The 22,836-nt window shown below is 41.9% G+C and overlaps 1 protein-coding gene and 1 pseudogene across 8 annotated transcripts in view; one reads left to right on the top strand and one right to left on the bottom strand.

Annotated features, from left to right (window-relative positions):
* LOC121538593 (membrane-associated guanylate kinase, WW and PDZ domain-containing protein 1-like) overlaps positions 1-8,900 on the top strand; it is a 206,627-nt gene extending 197,727 nt beyond the window's left edge. For 6 of the 8 annotated variants that reach the window (XM_041846745.2, XM_041846744.2, XM_041846740.2 and 3 more), the window contains exons 18-23: positions 12-215; positions 1,767-1,854; positions 1,999-2,062; positions 2,667-2,810; positions 2,969-3,107; positions 4,691-8,900. In XM_041846745.2, coding sequence (XP_041702679.1) covers positions 12-215; positions 1,767-1,854; positions 1,999-2,062; positions 2,667-2,810; positions 2,969-3,107; positions 4,691-5,829 — 1,778 coding nt within the window. In that variant the 3' untranslated portion in view covers positions 5,830-8,900. Of the gene's footprint in view, positions 1-11; positions 216-1,766; positions 1,855-1,998; positions 2,063-2,666; positions 2,811-2,968; positions 3,108-3,727; positions 3,820-4,690 lie in introns of all 8 variants that reach the window. The other 2 variants (XM_045207243.1, XM_041846746.2) reach the window with 1 other exon arrangement.
* A 3,062-nt stretch (positions 8,901-11,962) lies between these two features.
* LOC121537299 lies at positions 11,963-14,198 on the bottom strand (annotated as a pseudogene).
* Between the last annotated feature and the right edge of the window lie 8,638 nt (positions 14,199-22,836).

Raw genomic sequence — 22,836 nt, 5'->3', positions numbered from 1 at the left:
ATTATCATTAGCTGGAAATGCATGTGTGGCCATGCCCCACAAAATAGGGCGCATCATCGAGGGGAGCCCTGCGGACCGCTGTGGGAAGCTGAAGGTGGGCGACCGCATCTTGTCCGTCAACGGCTGCTCCATTACCAACAAGTCCCACTCGGACATCGTCAACCTGATCAAGGAGGCCGGGAACACAGTCTCTCTGAGGATCATTCCTGGTGACGGTAAGACTTTGTGCCTTTCTGCTCTGAGCTGTTTTATAATGCAGTAGGGAGGTGACTTATTTATGTGCCTAGTGGGAGTCAATGGGCATCACTGCTCTGCACTGGCAGAAGCACTTTACATCAACCTGGGGAGCTAGCTAGCGCTACGAGAGGCCATGCTCCCTGCCCTGGCTTCGAACTGGGAGAGGGTTGGGACTGTGAATGAGTAGGAGGATGATGCCACTAGATATGCATCTATAGTCAGTTTTACCTTTCCCCCCTTTTATGGGTAAGGTTGGAATATGGGGAGGGCAAGCTGATCAGTATGTGTGTGTTGATTGTGGTACAGTGTATGTTAGGCAGACTGATAATGTCATTTTGATGTACTGCAGTCTGCCAGTTTGGTAATAGCTGCCAGTTTGAAATGAAGAGATTAGAAACTCAGTAAAATGTGTTTTCTGTGTAATCACTGCTCCCTGTCAGTGTTAATCTCCTCAGTCTGGATGGAACAAGGTGACAGGAAGTGCATACGTAATACTTGTTATGGCAGGAACAGGCTGTGACAGGAAATTGGTCCATCCTCATGAGTAGGCATGTGTTGAGTTGTGCCATGTCCCAGAACAACAATACAACCTGCCACTAGAATGGCCTGTCATTGGCTGAGCTGAGAGATTTGTGGATCAATGAGAGGTGTGTGTGTGTGCTAGGTTTGCTGCTCTGCCTCTAAAGGGCCCTCCAGAAAAGCTGGTAAAATGTAGCTTCATTAAGATGGGAGGAGAGCCAGGAGCACATACACATACACATACACAGGAGGAGAGAATGCAAAACCAGTCATTAAACAAAGCATGGCAGTTTGTTTTAACGACCACAATGATAGCATCTATTTATAGCCTGCTGTTTTCTCTAATGGTAAAACAACACACTTGTTGATAGAAGCCATGCAGCCACAACCTTCCCCAACCAGACTGTGTAATTTTGTGTGGCGACGTTTGTTGTTGAACCGTTCAGGTTGTGCCCCCCATACTGCTTCGTGATCATGGGGGGAAGGCAGGCAGGGCAAACGGTAGCAAACGAGAGAGGGATGAATGAGTCAGGCTGGTGTTCTTGCTAACTTCAGGCAGAACCCCATTCCATCTATAAGGAACCAATGTGGGCTGCCGTGCTGTGGCTTGTGGTGCAGCACAATTCTATTTTCAAGAAAGGAAGGACGATTACCCCTGGAGTTGAAAGAAAAACAGAGACTTGTTTTGATTTGATGATCCTGTGTAGAGTGGAACTGGTGTTGTCTGTGAGCAAAATGGTGGATCACAACATCGTAGGCAGTTACCATCAGGTTGAATAGAGCAGCCTTGAGGTGAGACTGTGTTTTCTGGAGGGCAAAACTCCTGTATGGAAATGTGTTGTCAAAGACCCAGTTACGGCTCAAAAAACATTGTTTAGCAGAAGAGTGATTTTAGAGCAGATTCATTTGTTTTTTTCTCTATGATAGAAGCCATCTTACCAGAATCCATGTATTACTCACAGATTAGAGGTCATGACCACTACCCATATTCCTCTGCTGTGTTTCCACAGAGTCCTCCAACGCATCTCTGTTGACCAACGCTGAGAAGATTGCCACCATCACCACCACGCACACACCCCAAACTGCCACGGAGCCTCGGTTAGTGTCCATGACGATCTCAATCCATAAACAGGCTTTTTTAAATAAAATGTACAATACAATCAATTGCATGAAAGATGACTTCTATATGAATATGACATATTTTCATATCTGTGTGTTCGTATGAATGATTACATTTTCCAGGAACAACTCAAAGTCGAAACAGGCTCCTCCTCCACCTCCTCCAACACAAGCTCAGCCCTCACAGGTAAAGACAGACATTTTCTATCAGTCTGTTTCAATCAATCACCAGCATGAAGCAATCAGTAAATCATCACTTCACAAGAACACACAGTGCAGCTTCAACCTTTCAAATCATCAAAGCAATCAATCAATGAATCAGTTAATCAATAAAAGAGGGAGGAAGAGGGACAGTACCACAGCCAAACTTTGATGAGTGCAGTAAGCCTGTGTCCAGCCATTGCGGTGCCCTTTCTCCATGATCTGCACAGGCAGCAATAATTATTCATTGGTTCCAGGGTGTTGTACCTCCAATCAATTTTGTGTGGTGCTTTATAGCTCAGGTGGTAGAGCATAGCGCTTGTAACGCCAGGGTAGTGGTTTCAATTCCTGGGACCACCCATACGTAAACATTTATGCACGCATGACTGTAAGTTGCTTTGGATAAAAGTGTCTGCCAAGTGGCATATATTATATTATTATGTGAGTTTTTGCTGGATGTGACTTGATTAGTCCTGAAGTTAGGGCTCACGTCATGACACCCCTGTTGGCCCATGATTTGTGGGTATTTGCACATCCCCTCCTCTGTAAATATGTACTTTTCTGTCTCTCTCTCTCTCTCTCTCTCTCAGGATGCCGAGTTCTACTCTGTGGATCTGGAGCGGGACAGTAAAGGTTTTGGGTTCAGCCTGAGGGGAGGACGGGAATATAACATGGACCTATATGTGTTGAGACTGGCTGAGGATGGGGCAGCTGTCAGGAATGGCAAGATGAGGGTATGCGCCATGAAAAGATGATATCAACAATTGGAGGCCTGCCACTCTATTGTACTTGGATTATAATATTTCTGTCAAATAGACAGTTCAGCTGTCCTGGGTTCAATTCTCTGGTTGTCTCAATAAACCTCCCCCCTCCTCTCTCTCTGCACACAAAGGTGGGAGATGAAATCCTGGAGATCAACGGCGAGAGTACAAAGAACATGAAGCACGCACGCGCCATCGAGCTGATCAAGAATGGTGGCCGGAGGGCACGCCTGGTCCTCAAGAGGGGCGATGGATCTGTACCTGAATATGGTGGGTGGAGATGTGATGTATGTTCCCTCCATACTATGACTAACATTACTGCCTCTGACTACTAACTAACACTAAAGGCCCCACACACAGGGCGGACTGTAGTCTGCAGTTTCTTGTTGCTGTGAGCAGGATTTCTCTGAGTGGAGCAATGCTTGTGTCTTCAGTGTCCCAATCCAGTGCTTTAGAATTGATTATATCATACCAACATAAGCTTGCATTATGTCTTATAGTCTTTGATTAACAAAGGATTTTCTGAATATTTTCTATCCCAGTGATGTCTGAATGACATTTAATGTTATTGCTCCTTCATCAGTGATTTATTGGCCATAGTATGTAATGTTCCTTTTGCTATGTAAATCAAGTCTTGTTATCGTCCAAAAACTGTATGTTCTGCTCACTCTAATCTGGAATTGTTTCTCCTTATTTCTGCTGAAAAAGGTCAAAGGATCCCACTCAGCCGTCAATTTGATAGGTTTTCCTTTTCTGTGCCAGACAGAACTACATTTCTCTTTCTCTTATCTCCATTGAGGATCTAAGCCCTCTGTTTTCTCTATTTTTGTTTATTTTTCTCTCTTTTTCCTCTCCACTTCTTTTCTCTGGGCTCTTCCTCCTCCCTCCAGCGATGATGGCTCCTCATCTCGCTGTTGGTACTATGAGAAATGACAAGATGGGAGAGCCCTGTTTCTACCTAATGGGCCAAAATCAGTCCACGGTTTGTAGCCAAGTCTGTTCCAACCCACCCTCTTAACCCTTTACCCTTTACCCTCCACCCCAACATCTCTTACCTACTTAACCCATCTCCCTCTACCATTTTCCCCCCTCTCCCCCTACCTGCACCTCCCTGGGTATGTGTTTGGTGCTGTGTGGCCTGGCTCACTCCTCAACCTGTACTGTGCTTTCATGGCCCATGTGAACCATTCACACAGAATGCACTGCTTCTCCTCCTCCCACCTCTGAATGGATTCATGTCACTGCTCGCCTCCTGCTGCTACCATAACAACCCCTAATTGGGCAGAATCATGGGCAGAATGCTCTCCAGTTTTTTTGTTTTGTTTTCTCCTCTGTCAGGCTCTTAGTTTTTCTGTGGTTCCCATTCCCAATGATGATAATCGAATTGTTTATCATTTTGCTTTTAACGTCATAGCTGCTTGTTGTGTCATTGATAACACCAGCTCGCCACTTGCAATGTTTTGCATCTCTTGTGTTGCTGCCACCTACCTGGACCAACCCAATGCTCTCATAGAAAATATACTGTAGCAATTGTTTACTTTGATGTAATTTAGTTTGAGGATCAAAGTAAGTCATTTGTGTACAAATTTGAATAAACTCATCCTTGAGTTTTTTTTATTGTCCCAATTTGCAAACAAGTCACTGTTTATGGAAGTACATGGCAGCACATGGTTTCCATAAAAATGGCTGTATTGACTCAATACAGACATAAGCAATATCTGTATTGCTTGTATCTGTATTGACACAAGCAATTTGTGGGAATTGTCTGAGCTACCAAGCTTATATTATTTAGTTAGCTTAAACTCCATCCCGTCTGAGAATGTCTCTCATGTTCTTCTTTTGTTCTCACACAGACTCCAGCCATGACAGGCACTCTCCCACACCCGGGGCACAAAACTCTCCGGAAGTGAGAACCCTGCCACCAAACAGCCGTTATCACACCTCATCGGAGTCCAGTTATCCACCAGACCTTCACAAACCATCACGCCACAAGGATGCTGCGCAGGGCCGAGACAGGGACAGGATGGAGCACCAGGGCCGGCACTTTAACCCCCACCACCATCACACCTGGAACAACAACCACAGCCACACCACCCCCAGCCAACACTACCCTGAAATCAGCGGCGGCAACAATAAGAAGAGCCGGGGCCGCAAAGTCAAGAAGTCAGAGTCAGAGAGCGGCATCTCAAAACTCTTAAAGACTCTGCGTAAGGACAGCTCTGGGAAGAAGGCTGCTGCTGCAGCAGCGGAGAAAGAACGAGAGTGGGAGCTCTCCGCCAGTACCAGTACTCTAGACCGGAGTTACGGTCGACCACGCCGCGTCTCCCTCGACCGCTCGCCCACCCGTAAACAGAACGCCTCCCCTGACCGACGGCGGGCCAAGTCCATGGACCGCAGGGCGGAGCGAACACACCGAGACCGCACACCCGAGAGGGAGTACAATGACAGAGGGTTCCTCAGTCATGCGGCTACTCCTGAACGACCACTCTATGACCGCAGGCTCCTGAGGGAACCGCAGACCCCGGGCCGAGCCTACATGGAGGCCACCACCCCAGAGCGCCCGAACAAAGGGGCTTCCTCCCTGTCTCTCTCCAGGGGGCGCACTCCCGACAGAGGCAGCCTGAAGAACGGCAACCTCCTGAGGGACTCGTCGGCTGAGACAAGGGAGGAGAGGTACGGGATGAACGGAACACCAGAGAGACGCTACAGGTCAGAGAGAGACTCGTCTCCAGACAGCAGCTATAGCAGGGAGGAGCTGAACTACTACAGCACACTGAAGAACAATGCCTCCACTCACAACCACGCCGGCTACAACAACGCAGGACACCGCAACAACGCAGCAGCAGGACACAGCAATGCAGTAGGACCAAACAACGCAGTAGGACACAACAACACAGTAGGACACAACAACGCAGTAGGTCGCGCCCCGAACCAGTTCCCCGAGCCTAAGAGAAGGCTTTACAAAGAGAGCCCCAAGGACCTCAGCATCTGAGTGGACAGAGCCTGGCCCCTGGCCCCTGGCCTCTCACCCCTCAACCTGTCGAGACCACAGTACGTACACTGGATTTAGACTTCTGAGGAGATTAACTCATGTGATTTATCCAATCGCCTGGTTGATTGATTCATTGATTTGACTACTTGTGATCCCAGACAGAGATTCATACCACAACAGTACAATCTTTGTTTTAGTTCATACTGTATGTTTTGTTTCTGTTCTCATTATTTTGAGCATAACTGAGGTTGTTAATACTGTAGTGAAGGTATGTGTATGTGCCTATCAAATCACAAATGGTGATTTAGCATATTTTTTGGCATTTCTGTTTGAAACCTCAGAGGGAACACATACAGTCGCTAGTGAAAGTCTACACACCCCTTGCACATTCTTCACATTTTGCTGCCTTAAAATGTAATCAAAACATTTATTAAATGTGATTATTTTTCTACCAATCTACAAAATCTACAAAAAAAAGAAGAAAAAAAAAAGATGTATTAATTGCATAACTCTTAGTGCAACATATATCCATTGTTTTTGTCAAAATTTCTCAAGCTCAGTAAATGTGGTTGGGAATCATTGATGGCCAGCAATATTTCAGCCTTGTCTCTGATTTTCATGACTGAGACTGAACCACTCACACTTTACACCTCTTGGATAGCCCTCCTGGTGGATCTTTGGCATTAAAATGTGTGTTGTTGTCCTGCTGAAAAATATAACTCTGTCCCAGGGTTAGGTTTTCAGAAGACTACGGCAGGTTTCCCTCTAACTTTTTACCTGGGCTTTGCTCCTTTCATGTTTGTTTTTTTATCCTGACAAACTTCCCAATCCCTGCCGGTGACAAGCCTACCCATAACATGATGCTGCCACCACAATACTTGAAAATACAGAGGGTCTCCCTCTGTGTTGTATTAGATTTTACTCAAACCTGTAGTTTTTATTTAGTCCAAAAAGTTTATTTATTTGCTGTTTTATCTTGCAGTATTATTTAACAGCCTTGTTGCAAACATAGTTCATGATTTGGAGTGGATGTTTTAACACAGGCTTCCTTCTTTTCACTTCATCATACAGGCCACTAATGTGGAGTGAATGCAATGTTGTTGATCCTCTATATTTTCAAGTATTGTGGTGGCAGCATCATGTAATGGGTATGCTTGTCACCGACAGGAAATGGGGTGTCAGGAAAAATATATATATATGAAAGGAGCAAAGCCCAAGTAAAAAGTTAGACTGCGTAGACCATAGTCTTCTGAAAACCTAGAGTTAATTAATCCCAGACACACCCGAATGGCTTTCCAATAGGTGTTGAGTGTTCCAGGCTTAGTCCTGACTTAAATCTGCTTGAAAATCAGAGGCAAAGTTTGAATATTGCTTTCCAGCAATGATTCCCAACCAAATTTACTGAGCTTGAACAATTTTGACAAAAACAATGGGGATATGTTGCCCTAAGAGTTGGTAGAATCTTATTCAAAATGATTCACTGTTTTTTATGTTCTATAATATTTATTTCACTTAAAAAATGTGGAGTAGGTTGTGTAGATCTATAGGAAAGAATCTAATGTAATCCCTTTTTAGATACAAATGTTAAGTTAGCAAAATGTGAAGAGTGCCAGGGGTGTGTAGATTTTCACTAGCGACTGTATGTGTTCCCTCTGAGGTTTCAAACATGCTCCTTACTGTGGTAACTGGTACTTCATGATGGGCTTGTTTTTAATATGTTTTTGATGTCATTTTCCACCTCAGAATTGCTTTATAAAGCAAACTATAGCACAAGACGTTGGTAGGACAGACATTTTATGGACGACTGCAGTGTACATACCTAAGTGAATATCATACAGAGCAAAGGCAAACTCAAATTTTATAACCAATGGTAATTTTTGAATGAAGTAATATATTTGAAATCATCCTTTTTGCATTTGTCTTGCTATTTATTTTCTCGGTAAAAGCTTAAAGTACCAAATTATATGCCCCATAACCTGAAAATAAGAATAATTGTTACCCCTGCTGAATTTGCTGTAGAATTGCAGTTCTTTATTCTAAGTTGGTAAGGCAGAAGATCCAATAGAAAACCTGATAAATATTGATCAACGGCCCACTGATTCCATACAGGTGATATGGGAGTAGTTCCTCTCTTCCTCTCCCTGCCCAAGGAAATGAGGTGATGATGTAATTATGTAAGGGAAGTTGTTGTGATGGTAACAGATGGAAAGTTCCGGTACAGAAGTGGGCTTATCTGCCATGCTGAGCCATGCTGTCACGCCACTGGAGTATGACTGCTGCTTTAACCGTGTTTTTCTGTGTATTCTCTGTTTTATGTTTCACAAAACATCTAAAATGATATAGGAAAAACTACAACAAATGCATTCTTTTATCACTGTTGTTGCCACAGTACTGTAAAAAAAAATACGAAAAAATAACAATAAAAAATAACATTTAAAGAAGAAGTTAACCTGCCGGCCACCACCTGTACAGAATTTTACTATGTAACTAATAGGAACCTGTCAAGGAATAAAATGTTGCCTTTTTCTTGTACAAAAGATACATTTATGAGAAACCTCTGCAGTGAGGAATGTGATATTGTGTTTATATTTCTGAAATGGACCTGATGATTCATGGGAAATATGTTAATGTACTCTGAATCAGGTATGTAAAGACATTCTAAAAATGGATGACTGTATTTGGTCAATCAGAAGCTGTTTGTTGGTTTGAATATCTCTTGATGGTTAGCCTGCCTTTGTATTATAAAGCACTTGTATGCAGTCTGTGTTCTTTAAGCATTATTTCTTGCAATGTGCTCCAGACATAATGTTATCTATGTGTTGATAAAAGCAGTACATGCATATGGGCCAATCTTTTTTATAAAACACTATGCATATATAAATACTACATTGTTCATAGCTTTATTTGACCCATGAAGCTATACATAACATTAGTCTAAGTACAAGTAGATGTGGACTTATCCAGTAAAGCTTCTTTCCTTGAGAGGGATCACAATGTTTATGTAGCTATCAAAAGAAGTCTGTGAATGCTATTTTTATTATCAAATAAAGTTTTCCATACAAATTCAAAATTATTTTTCTCTACAGTGGCTTGCAATTATATTCCCAGGAGATTCCTATTGACATGATTTACATTTTAGATTCCCTTTGGAGTGCAGCAACCACAGGTACAGGAGTGCTGCATTTTCAGATTGATTTATTATTTACCAAGGTACCTCAGTATATGTAAACACAACACTTTAGTAACAAAAAAACATGTCTATCTGACATTCCAGATTTGTCTGACTAGCAGAGGTTTCGGTAGATAAAAGAGGAATATCTAACTGTATATTAATTCACATCAATATCTCCTTGTTACCCTTTGACATAATAATTCAGTATGTACATCACAGAAGTGAAATGAATCTACTTGTTAATAATGGACAAGGTAATGGGATGGAATGTCAGGAAACTGCCTGCTACAGTAGCACATACTGTATGGATACCCACAGCTGTTAACAAGCAACCCCGAGGCAGCTTTTCAGCTATGCTGTCATCTTTTGGTGGTTGTGTGTTTTTTTCCATTTCAAGTATTGAAATGCATAGCAACAGCTATTACTTTCAACTTGAGAGGGGTCTTCTTCTTATCATACAAGCCATATCAGAAACCTAGCCAACACTTGGGACAAATTCAGGCTGAAGCTGTAATGATAGCACGACAGTGTACTCTTTATGCTGTGTCTGTTTATTCCCTATATAGAGCACTACTTGTCTCTGGTCAAAAGTGGTGGTGCACTATTATGGAGAATTAATAGGTGTCATTAGAATTCCCTTCAGAAAATAATAGGGTTAAGCCTTAGCATGTAAATGAACTTTGAATAGACATGCAGGCATTTGGTTATTACTCCATAGTGATCCATACCATAGCTAATGGAGGGGAAAACCTTCAGGATATTTGTATTTCTTATTTAACTAGGCAAGTCAGTTAAGAACAAATTCTTATTTACAATGACGGCCTACACCGGCCAAACCCGGACGACGCTGGGCCAATATGCGGGTGCACGCACAGCACTGAGCCTTCACAGCATATGACTCACTCATAGCTTTAACTGCTGATTTATGAATGTGTTTTTTCTACCATCTAGATGAAAAAAGCAAATTGGATGAAATAAAATTGTATTCGCCACCTACACAGTTTACAGCAGGTATAAAAGGTGCAGCAAAATGCTTGTGTGCTAGCTCCCTCAACACTGCAGTACAATATGTGAATTAAAGCAGATGTGAGCAAGTTCTTTGCACGTTTCTCACTCACCAAGCAATCCTTCCCCAAGCCACTTCAACATTTGTTACCTTCCCAGGGAGGTACCTATATGAACTACATGTAGTTCAACTAGTATAATTACATACTAATTGAATTTTGCAGTAGCTTGGTGGTAGGTTCTAATTCTCACTTTTTCTGTTTAATAGGTTTAGGGCTCTATTCAATCAGATCCGCTGTAGCCGACGTCTGCATAGCCGTTGTTTTGGCGGTGTCGGAGGTAGAATTGCGTTAAAGCTGTCAAATCCACAAGCCACTCCTGGCAGTATAGCTAAAGTAGACATTGCCATTGCCTGCACAGAGTCGCATTAAGAGAAATCCCATGCAGTTCAAACACTGGAATATGAGATGTAATCTACACCTCGATTAGGCTGATAGAAAGCCTCATTATTTTATTCAATGCATTTCAATTTGAGTGCAGTTATTATATAGCCAGTACTTTCTGGTTTTGAACATCTAATGCAAGTGGGATGGGTGAGGCTTCCTGACAATGATCAAGAGCAGCTGCTCACCGTTTTGACAGCTCCAACGCAGTTACACCTCCCACACCGCCAATACAGCAGATATGAGGGTGTCAGCTAGCACCAGTTAACGCTTGATCTGATTCAATCTAGGCCTAAATTACACATTCTGGTAACATCTGACTCCAGAGTGATCTATTCTTGCAATTTGTAGTCAATGACATTTCAGATTTAGATATGATATTTTTTCACTAAGTAGTTTGGATATAATGAAATACATATTGAAAAGTAACTTCAGTTAAGTAAACTATCGTTTTATTAAGGGTAGCTTTAGTATAGCTTAACTTCTTCCATTGTGAAGTAATTGGTAGCTTGGTATATTTTCAGAGTAGCTTCCCCAACACTGTTCATTTGTGTGTTTATGTCAAGTTCCTGTTAGAGCAAGCAGTACATTTCTGAATTGATGAAAGCAAAGACTTCTATACAGAATTAATTGGATGTCACGACTTCCTCCGAAGCTGCCTCCCCTCCTTGTTCGGGCAGGCTTCGGCATTCGTCGTCACCGGTCTTCTAGCCACTGCTGCTCCATATCTCATCATTCCATTTGTCTTGTCTATTACACACACCTGGTTCATATCCCCTCATTAGTACATGTATAAGTGTTCCCTCTGCCCCCTTGTCCTTGTGGGTGATTGTTTCATGTGAGATGAGTGTAGCACGGTGGAGCTACCTGTACTTTGTATTGCCGGGGTATATTTTCCCTGTGTGCCTGTATTTGTTCCAGTGCGCCTGTTTTGCGCACTGGACTGTTGACGCTATCCAGCGTAACTGTGTACTACGGAATAAACTCTGTATTCAGTGATTTACCCTCCTGCGCCTGACTCCTTCAAATCACACTCTCACATTGGAAATCATGAGGGGTAATGCGCCTACACCTCCCTGCCTGTCTTCACCCCAGACCCTAATCTGGTCTGTGGCCAGTGATTGATTGGTTGTTGTTTTCCTCAGCCTCTTTCTGCTGGTGCTGGATTGGAGCAGGTTGCTTGGCGAGCGAGCATATCTGTATTCAACTAGAGATCCGATGGTATGACGGTTGCTATAGCTACGCTATGAAGGTCATTATGAGAGCGTTCTCGAGGTTTGTTTTGCTCCAGCCTGACAGTTATTTCTGCAAAACTGAGCACTGAGGTGAAGGAATCTCATGTCACTCCCTGAGTTGCTTTCATTTATCACACAGACAGACAAAGCTTCTAGTCACAGGGAAAAAGGTATGGATAACTCATATTTCATCACTGATGAAACTGATTCAGTATCAGTAAGACACAGAAAAACTAAAGCATGCTATACCTTATACTATACTGTACCAGTCAGGGGCATTAATAGGCAACCTGTCCAGCCAGGTCACCTGTGATACAAGTCAGTATTCGACATCCATCCATGTCTGAGGATGTCAGGAGATGACGTGGAAACCAGCCACTAGGGGCAACAGTGAGCGCTGTTAGAGCTAGTTGTCAGCTATTAATGTTCTATTGTGATCCAAAGTATTTGTGTCTGTGTGTGTGTGTGTGTGTGTGTGTGTGTGTGTGTGTGTGTGTGTGTGTGTGTGTGTGTGTGTTTGTGTGTGTAAAATAACCCCTGTGTGTTTCATTTAACCTCAGGAACACAAAGATCTCTTGATAAGATGAACTGCACTTCATCCGATTAGGTCTTTCACCTCAACAACATTGTGTGTAATTACTGTAGATCAGCAGCTATAGTCATGTCTGCGTCTTAATCTATGTACTGTACCCCACTGAGTCATACATAGCCTTGCTTATTCGTGTCATTGTCATTGTCAATCCCTTATAAGCAGCATACAGTCGCATTACATTCTCAGTACAAGATGACCTGTGATTGACATCAGATTACTGTTCCCTTCTTAAAATCTTTACCAAAGCTATGATAACACTTGACTGTACACAACATTTGTTGAATCATTTGCTATTTCATGTACTGCATTCAAGAAGCCTTTGTGCTGGTTGGAAAACGTTTGTTAGTATCCATTGACTCAAAATATACAATATATTCTAAAATTTGCAAAACATTAATGAAAAATAAAACAATAATATATATATATATATATATATATATATATATATATATATATATATATATATATATATATATATATATATTGATTACATAAGTATTAAACCCCCTGAGTCAATACATGTTAGAATCCCCTTTGGCAGTGATTATAGCTGTGAGTCTTTCTGGGTAAAGTCTCTAAGAGCTTTGCACACCTGTATTGTACAATATTTGCACATTATTCTTTAAATAATTATTCAAGCTCTGTCAAGTTGGTTGTTGATCATTGCTAGACAGCCATTTTCAGATCTTGCCATAGATTTTCAAGCCAGTTTAAGTCAAAACTGTAACTAAGCCACTCAGGAATATTCAGTGTTGTCTTGGTAAGCATCTCCAGTGTAGATTTGGCCTCGTGTTTTAGGTTATTGTCCTGCTGAAAGGAGAATTTGTCTCCCTCTAGGAATTTGCCTGTGCTTAGCTCTATTCCGTTTCTTTTTATCATGAAAAACTCCCTAGTCCTTGCCGATGACAAGCATACCCATAACATGATGCAGCCACCACCATGCTTGAAAATATGAAAAGTTGTAGAGGGTCCCTCCTCCTCCTCGAAGGGGTTCTTCCCACAGCATAGGGTGGTGATGATGTAGTGGCGGAACTGCTTGTTCATCAACACATAGATGAGGGGGTTGTACAGGGCTGAGCTCTTTGCGAAGAATGACGGGACAGTCATGAAGACGGGGCCGAACTCTGATCCCTGGTTGCAGAAAATATACCAGGCGACGCTGGCGTAGGGCACCCAAGACACTAGATAGGAGACAACCATCATGATGACCATGCGGGTCACTTCCCTGTCAGCCCTCTGGGTGGTTTCAGATTCCTGCTGGGCGGCGGCAGCTGCCTTGACGGCGCAGAGCAGGTTGCCATAGCAGAAGGAGATGATGAACAGGGGAATCGTAAAGTGAACGATGAACATGTAGATGACAAAGGACTCGTTGTTGATCCCGGGGGCGCGTGTGTAATAGTCGATTCCACATGAGCACTGCATGCCCTCAGGGATATAGCGAGACCAGCCAAACAGAGGGGGCACGGAGCAAGCAGAAGCCATGATCCAGGTGAAGGCCACACCCATGATGGCATGGGTCTCCCCAAAGCGGAAGTTGCTAATAGGCTTGCAGACGACCAACCACCTCTCAATAGCCAAGACAACCAGGGACCACAGCCCATTCTTCCAAAGACGAAGTAGCCATGGATGGAGGTGTACATCGTAGTGGTGAAGCCGCCGATTATCATGAAGAGATCGGCCACAGCCAGGTTGAGCAGGATGTAGTTCAGGGCGGTCCTCAGCTTTTTGTGCTCGATGGTGACATAGAGTGTGAGGAAGTTGATGGGGAAGCCAGTGAGGATGAGGAAGAACATGCAGGCAGCAATCAGTGAGTACGCCGCCGGGCTGACAAGGTAGTACTGGGGGTATTCATAGGGGCTCCTGACAATGCCAGTATCATTGGACATAGGGACGTAGAAATCTGGTCCCTCTGTGCCGTTCATGGTTGTGGTCTTGCGGTGGCAGTCAGCCCTTCAGCTGGTTTTGTTTGGTCCGGCTATACAGAGAGAAAGATGAAAAGGGAACCTTTCCATGAATGCACCAAGGACGTTAGGCTCCTGATTTTATATGCAGACTTTAAGGTGTTAGATCCGTCAGCACAATATGACTTAGGCCACTGTTAGTATATAATCCAGCCACTACCGCAAACATAACTGGCAACTCATCAAGTTACTATGATTACACCTGCTCATACCTATCAGGAGATTCTGATGATGGCGTAATCTGAAACGCTGCATTGGTTGTGATGCACTTAGGCCTCCTCCATATACCCAAAACTACAAGTCTGTCCTTTGAAGATACTGTATATTCCAATATATTCTAGAGACATGTTTGAAGCTTCATACTCCGAGCCTAAAAGAGTGAAGAGACGGGGTGCTGTGGGAGATGGTTTATTATAATTGCCGATAAAGAAAACCTTTACGCTGTGGTAATTCTGTGTGCTTATGTTTTCAGTATTATAGTTGGTGCTTATTGTGTGACCTTAACATTTTAAGACTTGCTCTTTATAACTAGAAAAAAAAACTTTCATCAGCTTCAAGCCTTCTATCTAAGAAATCCATCATTCTCCATTTCCCGCTCTGCTGCACCGTACAGTATGTGTGAGTGTGTGTGTGCGTGCATGTGCACATTTGTGTGCATGTGTGGGTGTGTGCGTGTGTGTGTATATATGTATGTGAGAGAGAGGATAAATCACGCGTTTCAATTTAATTTTCTCCGAAACTTCATTTTCCTTAATCATACAAACCTGTCAATCAAAAGTTCCTGTTTTAAGACCTTAAAAGGTTAGTTCAAGAGATTTTACCTGCTGCATATCTTATGCTCTCATTTAGCCTAAATCAATCATACAGAGAGAGACCTTCCAAAACAATAAAATGTGAGAAGTAGTATTTTGCAGTAATGCTGTGTGTGTATTCTTACCCTGCTGAAAAAAACAGCACAGACAAGCAGGTTCTGGAGACCAGCCTTTGTTGTGTTTTGGCTGGAGACCAGCCTTCATTGTGTTTTCAATAGAGACCAGACTTTGTTGTGTTTTTGCTGGAGACCAACCTTCATTGTGTTATCACTGGTGACCAGCCTTCGTTATGTTATCGCTGGTGAACAGCCTTCGTTGTGTTTTCGCAGGTGACCAACCTTTGTTGTGTTTTCGCAGGTGACCAACCTTTGTTGTGTTTTCGCTGGTGACTAGCCATCATTGTGTTTTCGCTGGAGACCAGCCTTTGTTGTGTTTTCGCAGATGACCAACCTTCATTGTGTTTTCGCTGGTGACCAACGTTCGTTGTGTTTTGGACACATAAGCTGGTCACCAGCATCCCAGCATATACTGGTCACCCACAAAATCAGCATCAAGTCACATTATGCTGGCTTGCAAAGTGATGTCTAATTCTTATTGGAATCCAGCCTGACTGGGGATAAGATTTTTTTTTAAATCTTGTATTCACCCACAATCTGCATTCAGAATGACTGCCAGGGTTAGGAAGATGAATAAATGAGACTACTTAATCCATCTAAACTGGAACAACCATTTCAGTAACGGGTGCAATAAGTCCAACTAACAGATTGGATTAGTTTAGAAATGTATCTTAGTGTAGCATTAAAGGTGAAATAAATACAATTGTGTAAATGTCTAGTAGTTATGTCTAGATTTTTTTGAATCCCTGGATAGCTTCAGATACTATAAACAGGGTCCATTGTGGAACCATAACTGTTTTGCAGCATGTTCAGGATTTCTTTCAAAAGCGAGTCAGTATACCGAATAAACTAGATATCCTAAATAGTGTTGTGTTTGCATTGGCTCAAATATGCTATACTGCACTAACTCAGCCAGCCAGGAGTACCTGTAGGTGTGGATACAGAGATAAATTGCTTCATCCAGGAGAGAGGCTTCGTCTGAGCAGTGGTTGAAAATCATCCGAAAAAAAATGAAAAAGATATTTTTCAAAAAGCTCTAAAAATGCCATATATCCAGCACAGGTATACATAATATGTGCGGGTAACGTCCATTCATGTGTGGTAGCGTTAGCCAGCCCTAAGCCAGATAACATTATGATAACAACAACATGTTATATAGGGCAGAGACAAAGAAAAATCAGTTTAATAGTTAATCTCATGCTATTTTACACATTTTGCCATGAGGCTGAGAGAGAATGTTGCTGTTTTAGAGCAAATGTCCTGCAATTCTACACATTTTTCCATGAGGCTAAGATAAAACTTTGCAGTTTATAGCTACAAAATTAATGTAATGGCTTATGATGTGTTTGTAACAAGTCCCAGGATTGAGACCAGGAAAACAGATAATATGTTTCCTGTAAAAGAGAAAGTTGGCTGGTTTCAGGAAAATATCTCTTAATAGAATTTAATAAACATGTATTTTCCAAAAGTGTCAAGGTTGAATGATCTGGTTCATTACAATTGCTTTGTAGAAAAATATTATTTCACAGTTGTCATTATCAATAGAAAAATATCTACATAAAACCACTATACATTCACATACTATGTTCTTTAACAGTACATACAGCTATTGCTATTCAATGAATTAGCATCTGTACCAAAATAAAGGCTATTCACTTAAAAATAGTGCAAACGTTCCAGAGGAACTTCTGGAGGCAATTAGACTTTAAGTCTGGGAAAACTCCAGGGTTGGATGGCATACCAGTTGAGGTATACAGTTGAAGTCGGAAGTTTACATACACCTTAGCCAAATACATTTAAACTCAGTTTTTCACAATCCCTGACATTTAATCCTAGTAAAATTTCCCTGTTTTAGGTCAGTTAGGATCACCACTTTATTTTAAGAATGTGAAATGTCAGAATAATAGTAGAGAGAATGATTTATTTCAGCTTTTATTTCTTTCATCACATTCCCAGTGGGTCAGAAGTTTACATACACTCAATTAGTATTTGGTAGCATTGCCTTTAAATTGTTTAACTTGGGTCAAACGTTTTGGGTAGCCTTCCACAAGCTTCCCACAATAAGTTGGGTGAATTTTGGACCATTCCTCCTGACAGAGCTAGTGAAACTGAGTCAGGTTTGTAGGCCTCTTTGCTCGCACACTCTTTTTCAGTTCTGCCCACAAATGTTCTATAGGATTGAGGTCAGGGCTTTGTGATGGCCACTCCAATACCTTGACTTTGTTGTCCTTAAGCCATTTTGCCACAACTTTGGAAGTATGCTTGGTGTCATTGTTCATTTGGAAGAATCATTTGCGACCAAGCTTTAACTTCCTGACTGATGTCTTGAGATGTTGCTTCAATATATCCACATAATTTTCCTTCCTCATGATGCCATCTATTTTGTGAAGTGCACCAGTCCCTCCTGCAGCAAAGAACCCCCACAGCATGATGCTGCCACCCCCGTGCTTCACGGTTGGGATGGTGTTCTTCAGCATGAAAGATAGACCCTTTTTTCCTCCAAACATAACAATGGTCATTATGGGCAAACAGTTATATTTTTGTTTCATCAGACCAGAGGACATTTCTCCAGAAAGTATGATCTTTGTCCCCATGTGCAGTTGCAAATCGTAGTCTGGCTTTTTTATGGTTGTTTTGGAGCAGTGGCTTCTTCCTTGCTGAGCGGCCTTTCAGGTTATGTCGATATAGGACTCGTTTTACTATGGATATAGATACTTTTGTACCTGTTTCCTCCAGCATCTTCACAAGGTCCTTTGCTGTTGTTCTGGGATTGATTTGCACTTGTCGCACCAAAGTACGTTCATCTCTAGGAGACAGAACACGTCTCCTTCCTGAGCGGTATGACGGCTGCGTGGTCCCATGGTGTTTATACTTGCATACTATTGTTTGTACAGATGAATGTAATACCTTCAGGCGTTTGGAAATTGCTCCCAAGGATGAACCAGAGTTGTGGAGGTCTACAATTGTTTTTTCTGAGGTCTTGGCTGATTTCTTTTTATTTTCTTATGATGTCAAGCAAACAGGCACTGAGTTTGAAGGTAGGCCTTGAAATACATCCACAGGTACACCTCCAATTAACTCAAATTATGTCAATTAGCCTATCAGAAGCTTCTAAAGCCATGACATCATTTTCTGGAATCTTCCAAGCTGTTTAAAGGCACAGTCAACTTAGTGTATGTAAACCTCTGACCCACTGGAATTGTGATACAGTGAATTATAAGTGAAATAATCTATCTGTAAACAATTGTTGGAAAAATTATTTGTGTCATACACAAAGGAGATGTCCTAACAGACTTGCCAAAACTATAGTTTGTTAACAAGAAATTTGTGGAGTGGTTAAAAAATGAGTTTTAATTTAATATTTTAATGACTCCAACCTAAGTGTATGTAAACTTCCGACTTCAACTGTACCAAACCTTTTTTGATATACTCAGAGGATCGTAATTAGTTTTAACCACTCCTATGTAAATGGAAGATTATCAGACACTCAAGAAGAAGGTCTGATTTCATTATAACTGAAACAGGATACAAGTGGGAAATATAAAGAGGCCCCTTACACTTCAGTGTTGTGACGCAAAAATTCTAGCAATATGTATAGAATTAAAAAGGTATTGTCTGACATTATTCATTCTAATCAGACAGGTTTTTTACATGGACAATACATTGGAGATAATATAAGGCAAGTACTGGAAACAATAGAACACTATGAAAAATCTGGGAAACCAGGGAACCGGGGCCTCCTGTAGCTCAGTTGGTAGAGCATGGCGCTTGCAACGCCAGGATTGTGGGTTCGATTCCCACGGGGGGGCAGTATGAAAAATGTATGCACTCACTAACTGTAAGTCACTCTGGATAAGAGCGTCTGCTAAATGACAAAAATGTCAAAACCAGGCCTGATATTCATAGCTGACTTTGAAAAGTTTTTTTTTTTGGGGGGGGTATTTTACCCCCTTTTTCTCCCCAATTTCGTGGTATCCAATTGGTAGTTACAGACTTGTCCCATCGCTGCAACTCCCGTACGGACACAGGAAAGGCGAAGATTGAGAGTCGTGCGTCCTCCGAAACACAACCCAACCGAGCCACACTGTTTCTTGACACAGTGCACGCTTAACACGGAATCCAGCTGCACCAATGTGTCGGAGGAAACACCGTACACCTGGCGACCGAGTCAGTGTGCACTGCGCCCGGCCCGCCACAGGAGTTGCTAGTGCGCGATGGGACAAGAACATCCCTGCCGGTCAAACCCTCCCCTACCCTGGACGACGCTGGGCCAATTTTACGTCACCCCATGGGTCTCCCGGTCGCGCCCGGTTGCGACAGAGCCTGGACTCAAACCAGCATCTCTAGTGGCACAGCTATCACTGCGATGCAGTGCCTTAGACCACTTGAAAAGGCTTTTGATAAAGTATGACTGGAGTTTATATATAAATGCCTGGAGCATTTCAATTTAGGAGAATCTCTTATAAAATGGGTTAAAATCATGTATAGTAACCCTAGGTGTAAAATAGTAAATAATGGCTATTTCTCAGAAAGTTTTAAACTGTCAAGAGGAGTAAAACAAGGTTGTCCACTATCGGCATATCTATTTATTATGGGCATTGAAATGTTAGCTATTAAAAAATTAAAAGGGATAAGAAATCCAGGGCTTAAAAACAAAGGTGTCATTGTACGCTGATGATTCATGTTTTCTTTTAAATCCACAACTTGAATCCCTCCACAGCCTCATAGAGGATCTAGATACATTTTCTAACCTCTCTGGATTACAACCAAATTATGATAAATGTACTATATTACGTATAGGATCACTAAAAAATAAAAAATTTACATTACCGTGTAACTTACCAATAAAATGGTCTGATGGTGATGTGGATATACTCTGAATACATATCCCAAAAGAAAGAAATGTTCTCACTCCAATCAATTTTAATAGAAAGTTAGCAAAAATAGATACGATCTTGCTACCATGGAAAGGTAAATACCTGTCTATTTGTGGGGAAATCATACTGATTAACTCTTTAGTAATATCCCAGTTTACCTATTTGATTATGGTCTTGCCTACGACTAGCGAACAGTTTTTTAAATTTTATGAGAAAAAAATATTCCATTTTATTTGGAACGGCAAGCCAGACAAAATTAAACGGGCCTAATTATATAATGAATATGAATTTGGAGGACAGAATTGATTAAATATTAAATCATTAGACCTATCACTAAAAGCTTCAGTCATACAAAAGTTATACTTAAATCTGAACAGTTTCTCTAGCAAAATAGTAGGATTGTCTCACCGAATTATTATACAAAATTCTTGCAACCAATAGAATGTTATTTATATTGGGGATACAATCATCCCAGCTCTGCAGATTTTGCTGCGAAGAGACAGAATAATTAGAGCATTTGTTTTGGTACTGTCCATTTGTAGCTTGTTTTTGGTCATAGGTCCATCACAGTACAGTTGAGAAATATATGGCAAGTAGAAATCCAATATGGATGGTGTTAAGAGATAGATGGGAGGGGTTGAATGGAGCTGAAGGTTGGGACTAATAACAACTAATAACAACAAAATAACTAATGTAAAACATACTGTGTCCATAATAAGTACAGTGGGGGAAAAAAGTATTTAGTCAGCCACCAATTGTGCAAGTTCTCCCACTTAAAAAGATGAGAGAGGACTGTAATTTTCATCATAGGTACACGTAAGCAATGACAGACAAATTGAGATTTTTTTTTTCAGAAAATCACATTGTAGGATTTTTAATGAATTTATTTGAAAATTATGGTGGAAAATAAGTATTTGGTCACCTAAAAACAAGCAAGATTTCTGGCTTTCACAGACCTGTAACTTCTTCTTTAAGAGGCTCCTCTGTCCTCCACTCGTTACCTATATTAATGGCACCTGTTTGAACTTGTTATCAGTATAAAAGACACCTGTCCACAACCTCAAACAGTCACACTCCAAACTCCACTATGGCCAAGACCAAAGAGCTGTCAAAGGACACCAGAAACAAAATTGTAGACCTGCACCAGGCTGGGAAGACTGAATCTGCAATAGGTAAGCAGCTTGGTTTGAAGAAATCAACTGTGGGAGCAATTATTAGGAAATGGAAGACATACAAGACCACTGATAATCTCCCTCGATCTGGGGCTCCACGCAAGATCTCACCCCGTGGGGTCAAAATGATCACAAGAACGGTGAGCAAAAATCCCAGAACCACACGGGGGGACCTAGTGAATGACCTGCAGAGAGCTGGGACCAAAGTAACAAAGCCTACCATCAGTAACACACTACGCCGCCAGGGACTCAAATCCTGCAGTGGCAGACGTGTCCCCCTGCTTAAGCCAGTACATGTCCAGGCCCGTCTGAAGTTTGCTAGAGTGCATTTGGATGATCCAGAAGAGGATTGGGAGAATGTCATATGGTCAGATGAAACCAAAATATAACTTTTTGGTAAAAACTCAACTTGTCGTGTTTGGAGGACAAAGAATGCCGAGTTGCATCCAAAGAACACCATACCTACTGTGAAGCATGTGGGTGGAAACATCATGCTTTGGAGCTGTTTTTCTGCAAAGGGACCAGGACGACTGATCCGTGTAAAGGAAAGAATGAATGGGGCCATGTAGCGTGAGATTTTGAGTGAAAACCTCCTTCCATCAGCAAGGGCATTGAAGATGAAACGTGGCTGGGTCTTCCAGCATGACAATGATCCCAAACACACCGCCCGGGCAACAAAGGAGTGGCTTCGTAAGAAGCATTTCAAGGTCCTGGAGTGGCCTAGCCAGTCTCCAGATCTCAACCCCATAGAAAATCTTTGGAGGGAGTTGAAAGTCCGTGTTGCCCAGCGACAGCCCCAAAACATCACTGCTCTAGAGGAGATCTGCATGGAGGAATGGGCCAAAATACCAGCAACAGTGTGTGAAAACCTTGTGAAGACTTACAGAAAACGTTTGACCTGTGTCATTGCCAACAAAGGGTATATAACAAAGTATTGAGAAACTTTTGTTATTGACCAAATACTTATTTTCCACCATAATTTGCAAATAAATTCATTAAAAATCCTACAATGTGATTTTCAGGATTTTTTTTTCTCATTTTGTCTGTCATAGTTGACGTGTACCTATGATGAAAATTACAGGCCTCTCTCATCTTTTTAAGTGGGAGAACTTGCACAATTGGTGGCTGACTAAATACTTTTTTTCCCCACTAGCCACAATAAGGATTAGCCACAAGTGGAATTTGTACCCCATTGAAAGTGATTCAAATGGATACAAATATAGGAATCATGCCATATTTGGACTAAATTCGCTTATGTTTGTGTCAACTTGGTGTAAACATTTCAGAATTGCAATTAGAGCCTGGTTCCTCTCTAGGTTTCTTCCTAGGTTCCAGCCATTCTAGGGAGTTTTTCCTAGCCACCGTGCTTCTACATCTGCATTGCTTGGTCTTTGGGGTTTTAGGCTCGGTTTCTGTATAAGCACTTTGTGACAACTGCTGATGTAAAAGGGTTGATTGATTAAGTGCCTTGCTCAAAGGCACAAAGACAGATTTCCACCTAGTCAGGTTGGGGATTCAAACCAGTGCCCTTTCAATTACTGGCCCAACGCTCTTAACCTCTAGGCTACCTGCCGCCCAGGGACCTCCATCTCAGCCTGAAGTCACAGGTCCCGAACCTGCCA

The sequence above is a fragment of the Coregonus clupeaformis genome, chromosome 24, assembly GCF_020615455.1.
Source record: "Coregonus clupeaformis isolate EN_2021a chromosome 24, ASM2061545v1, whole genome shotgun sequence".
Classification (NCBI taxonomy): domain Eukaryota; kingdom Metazoa; phylum Chordata; class Actinopteri; order Salmoniformes; family Salmonidae; genus Coregonus; species Coregonus clupeaformis.
Note: the sequence above shows the minus strand (reverse complement) of the source record. Positions and strands in the feature narration are given on the sequence as shown.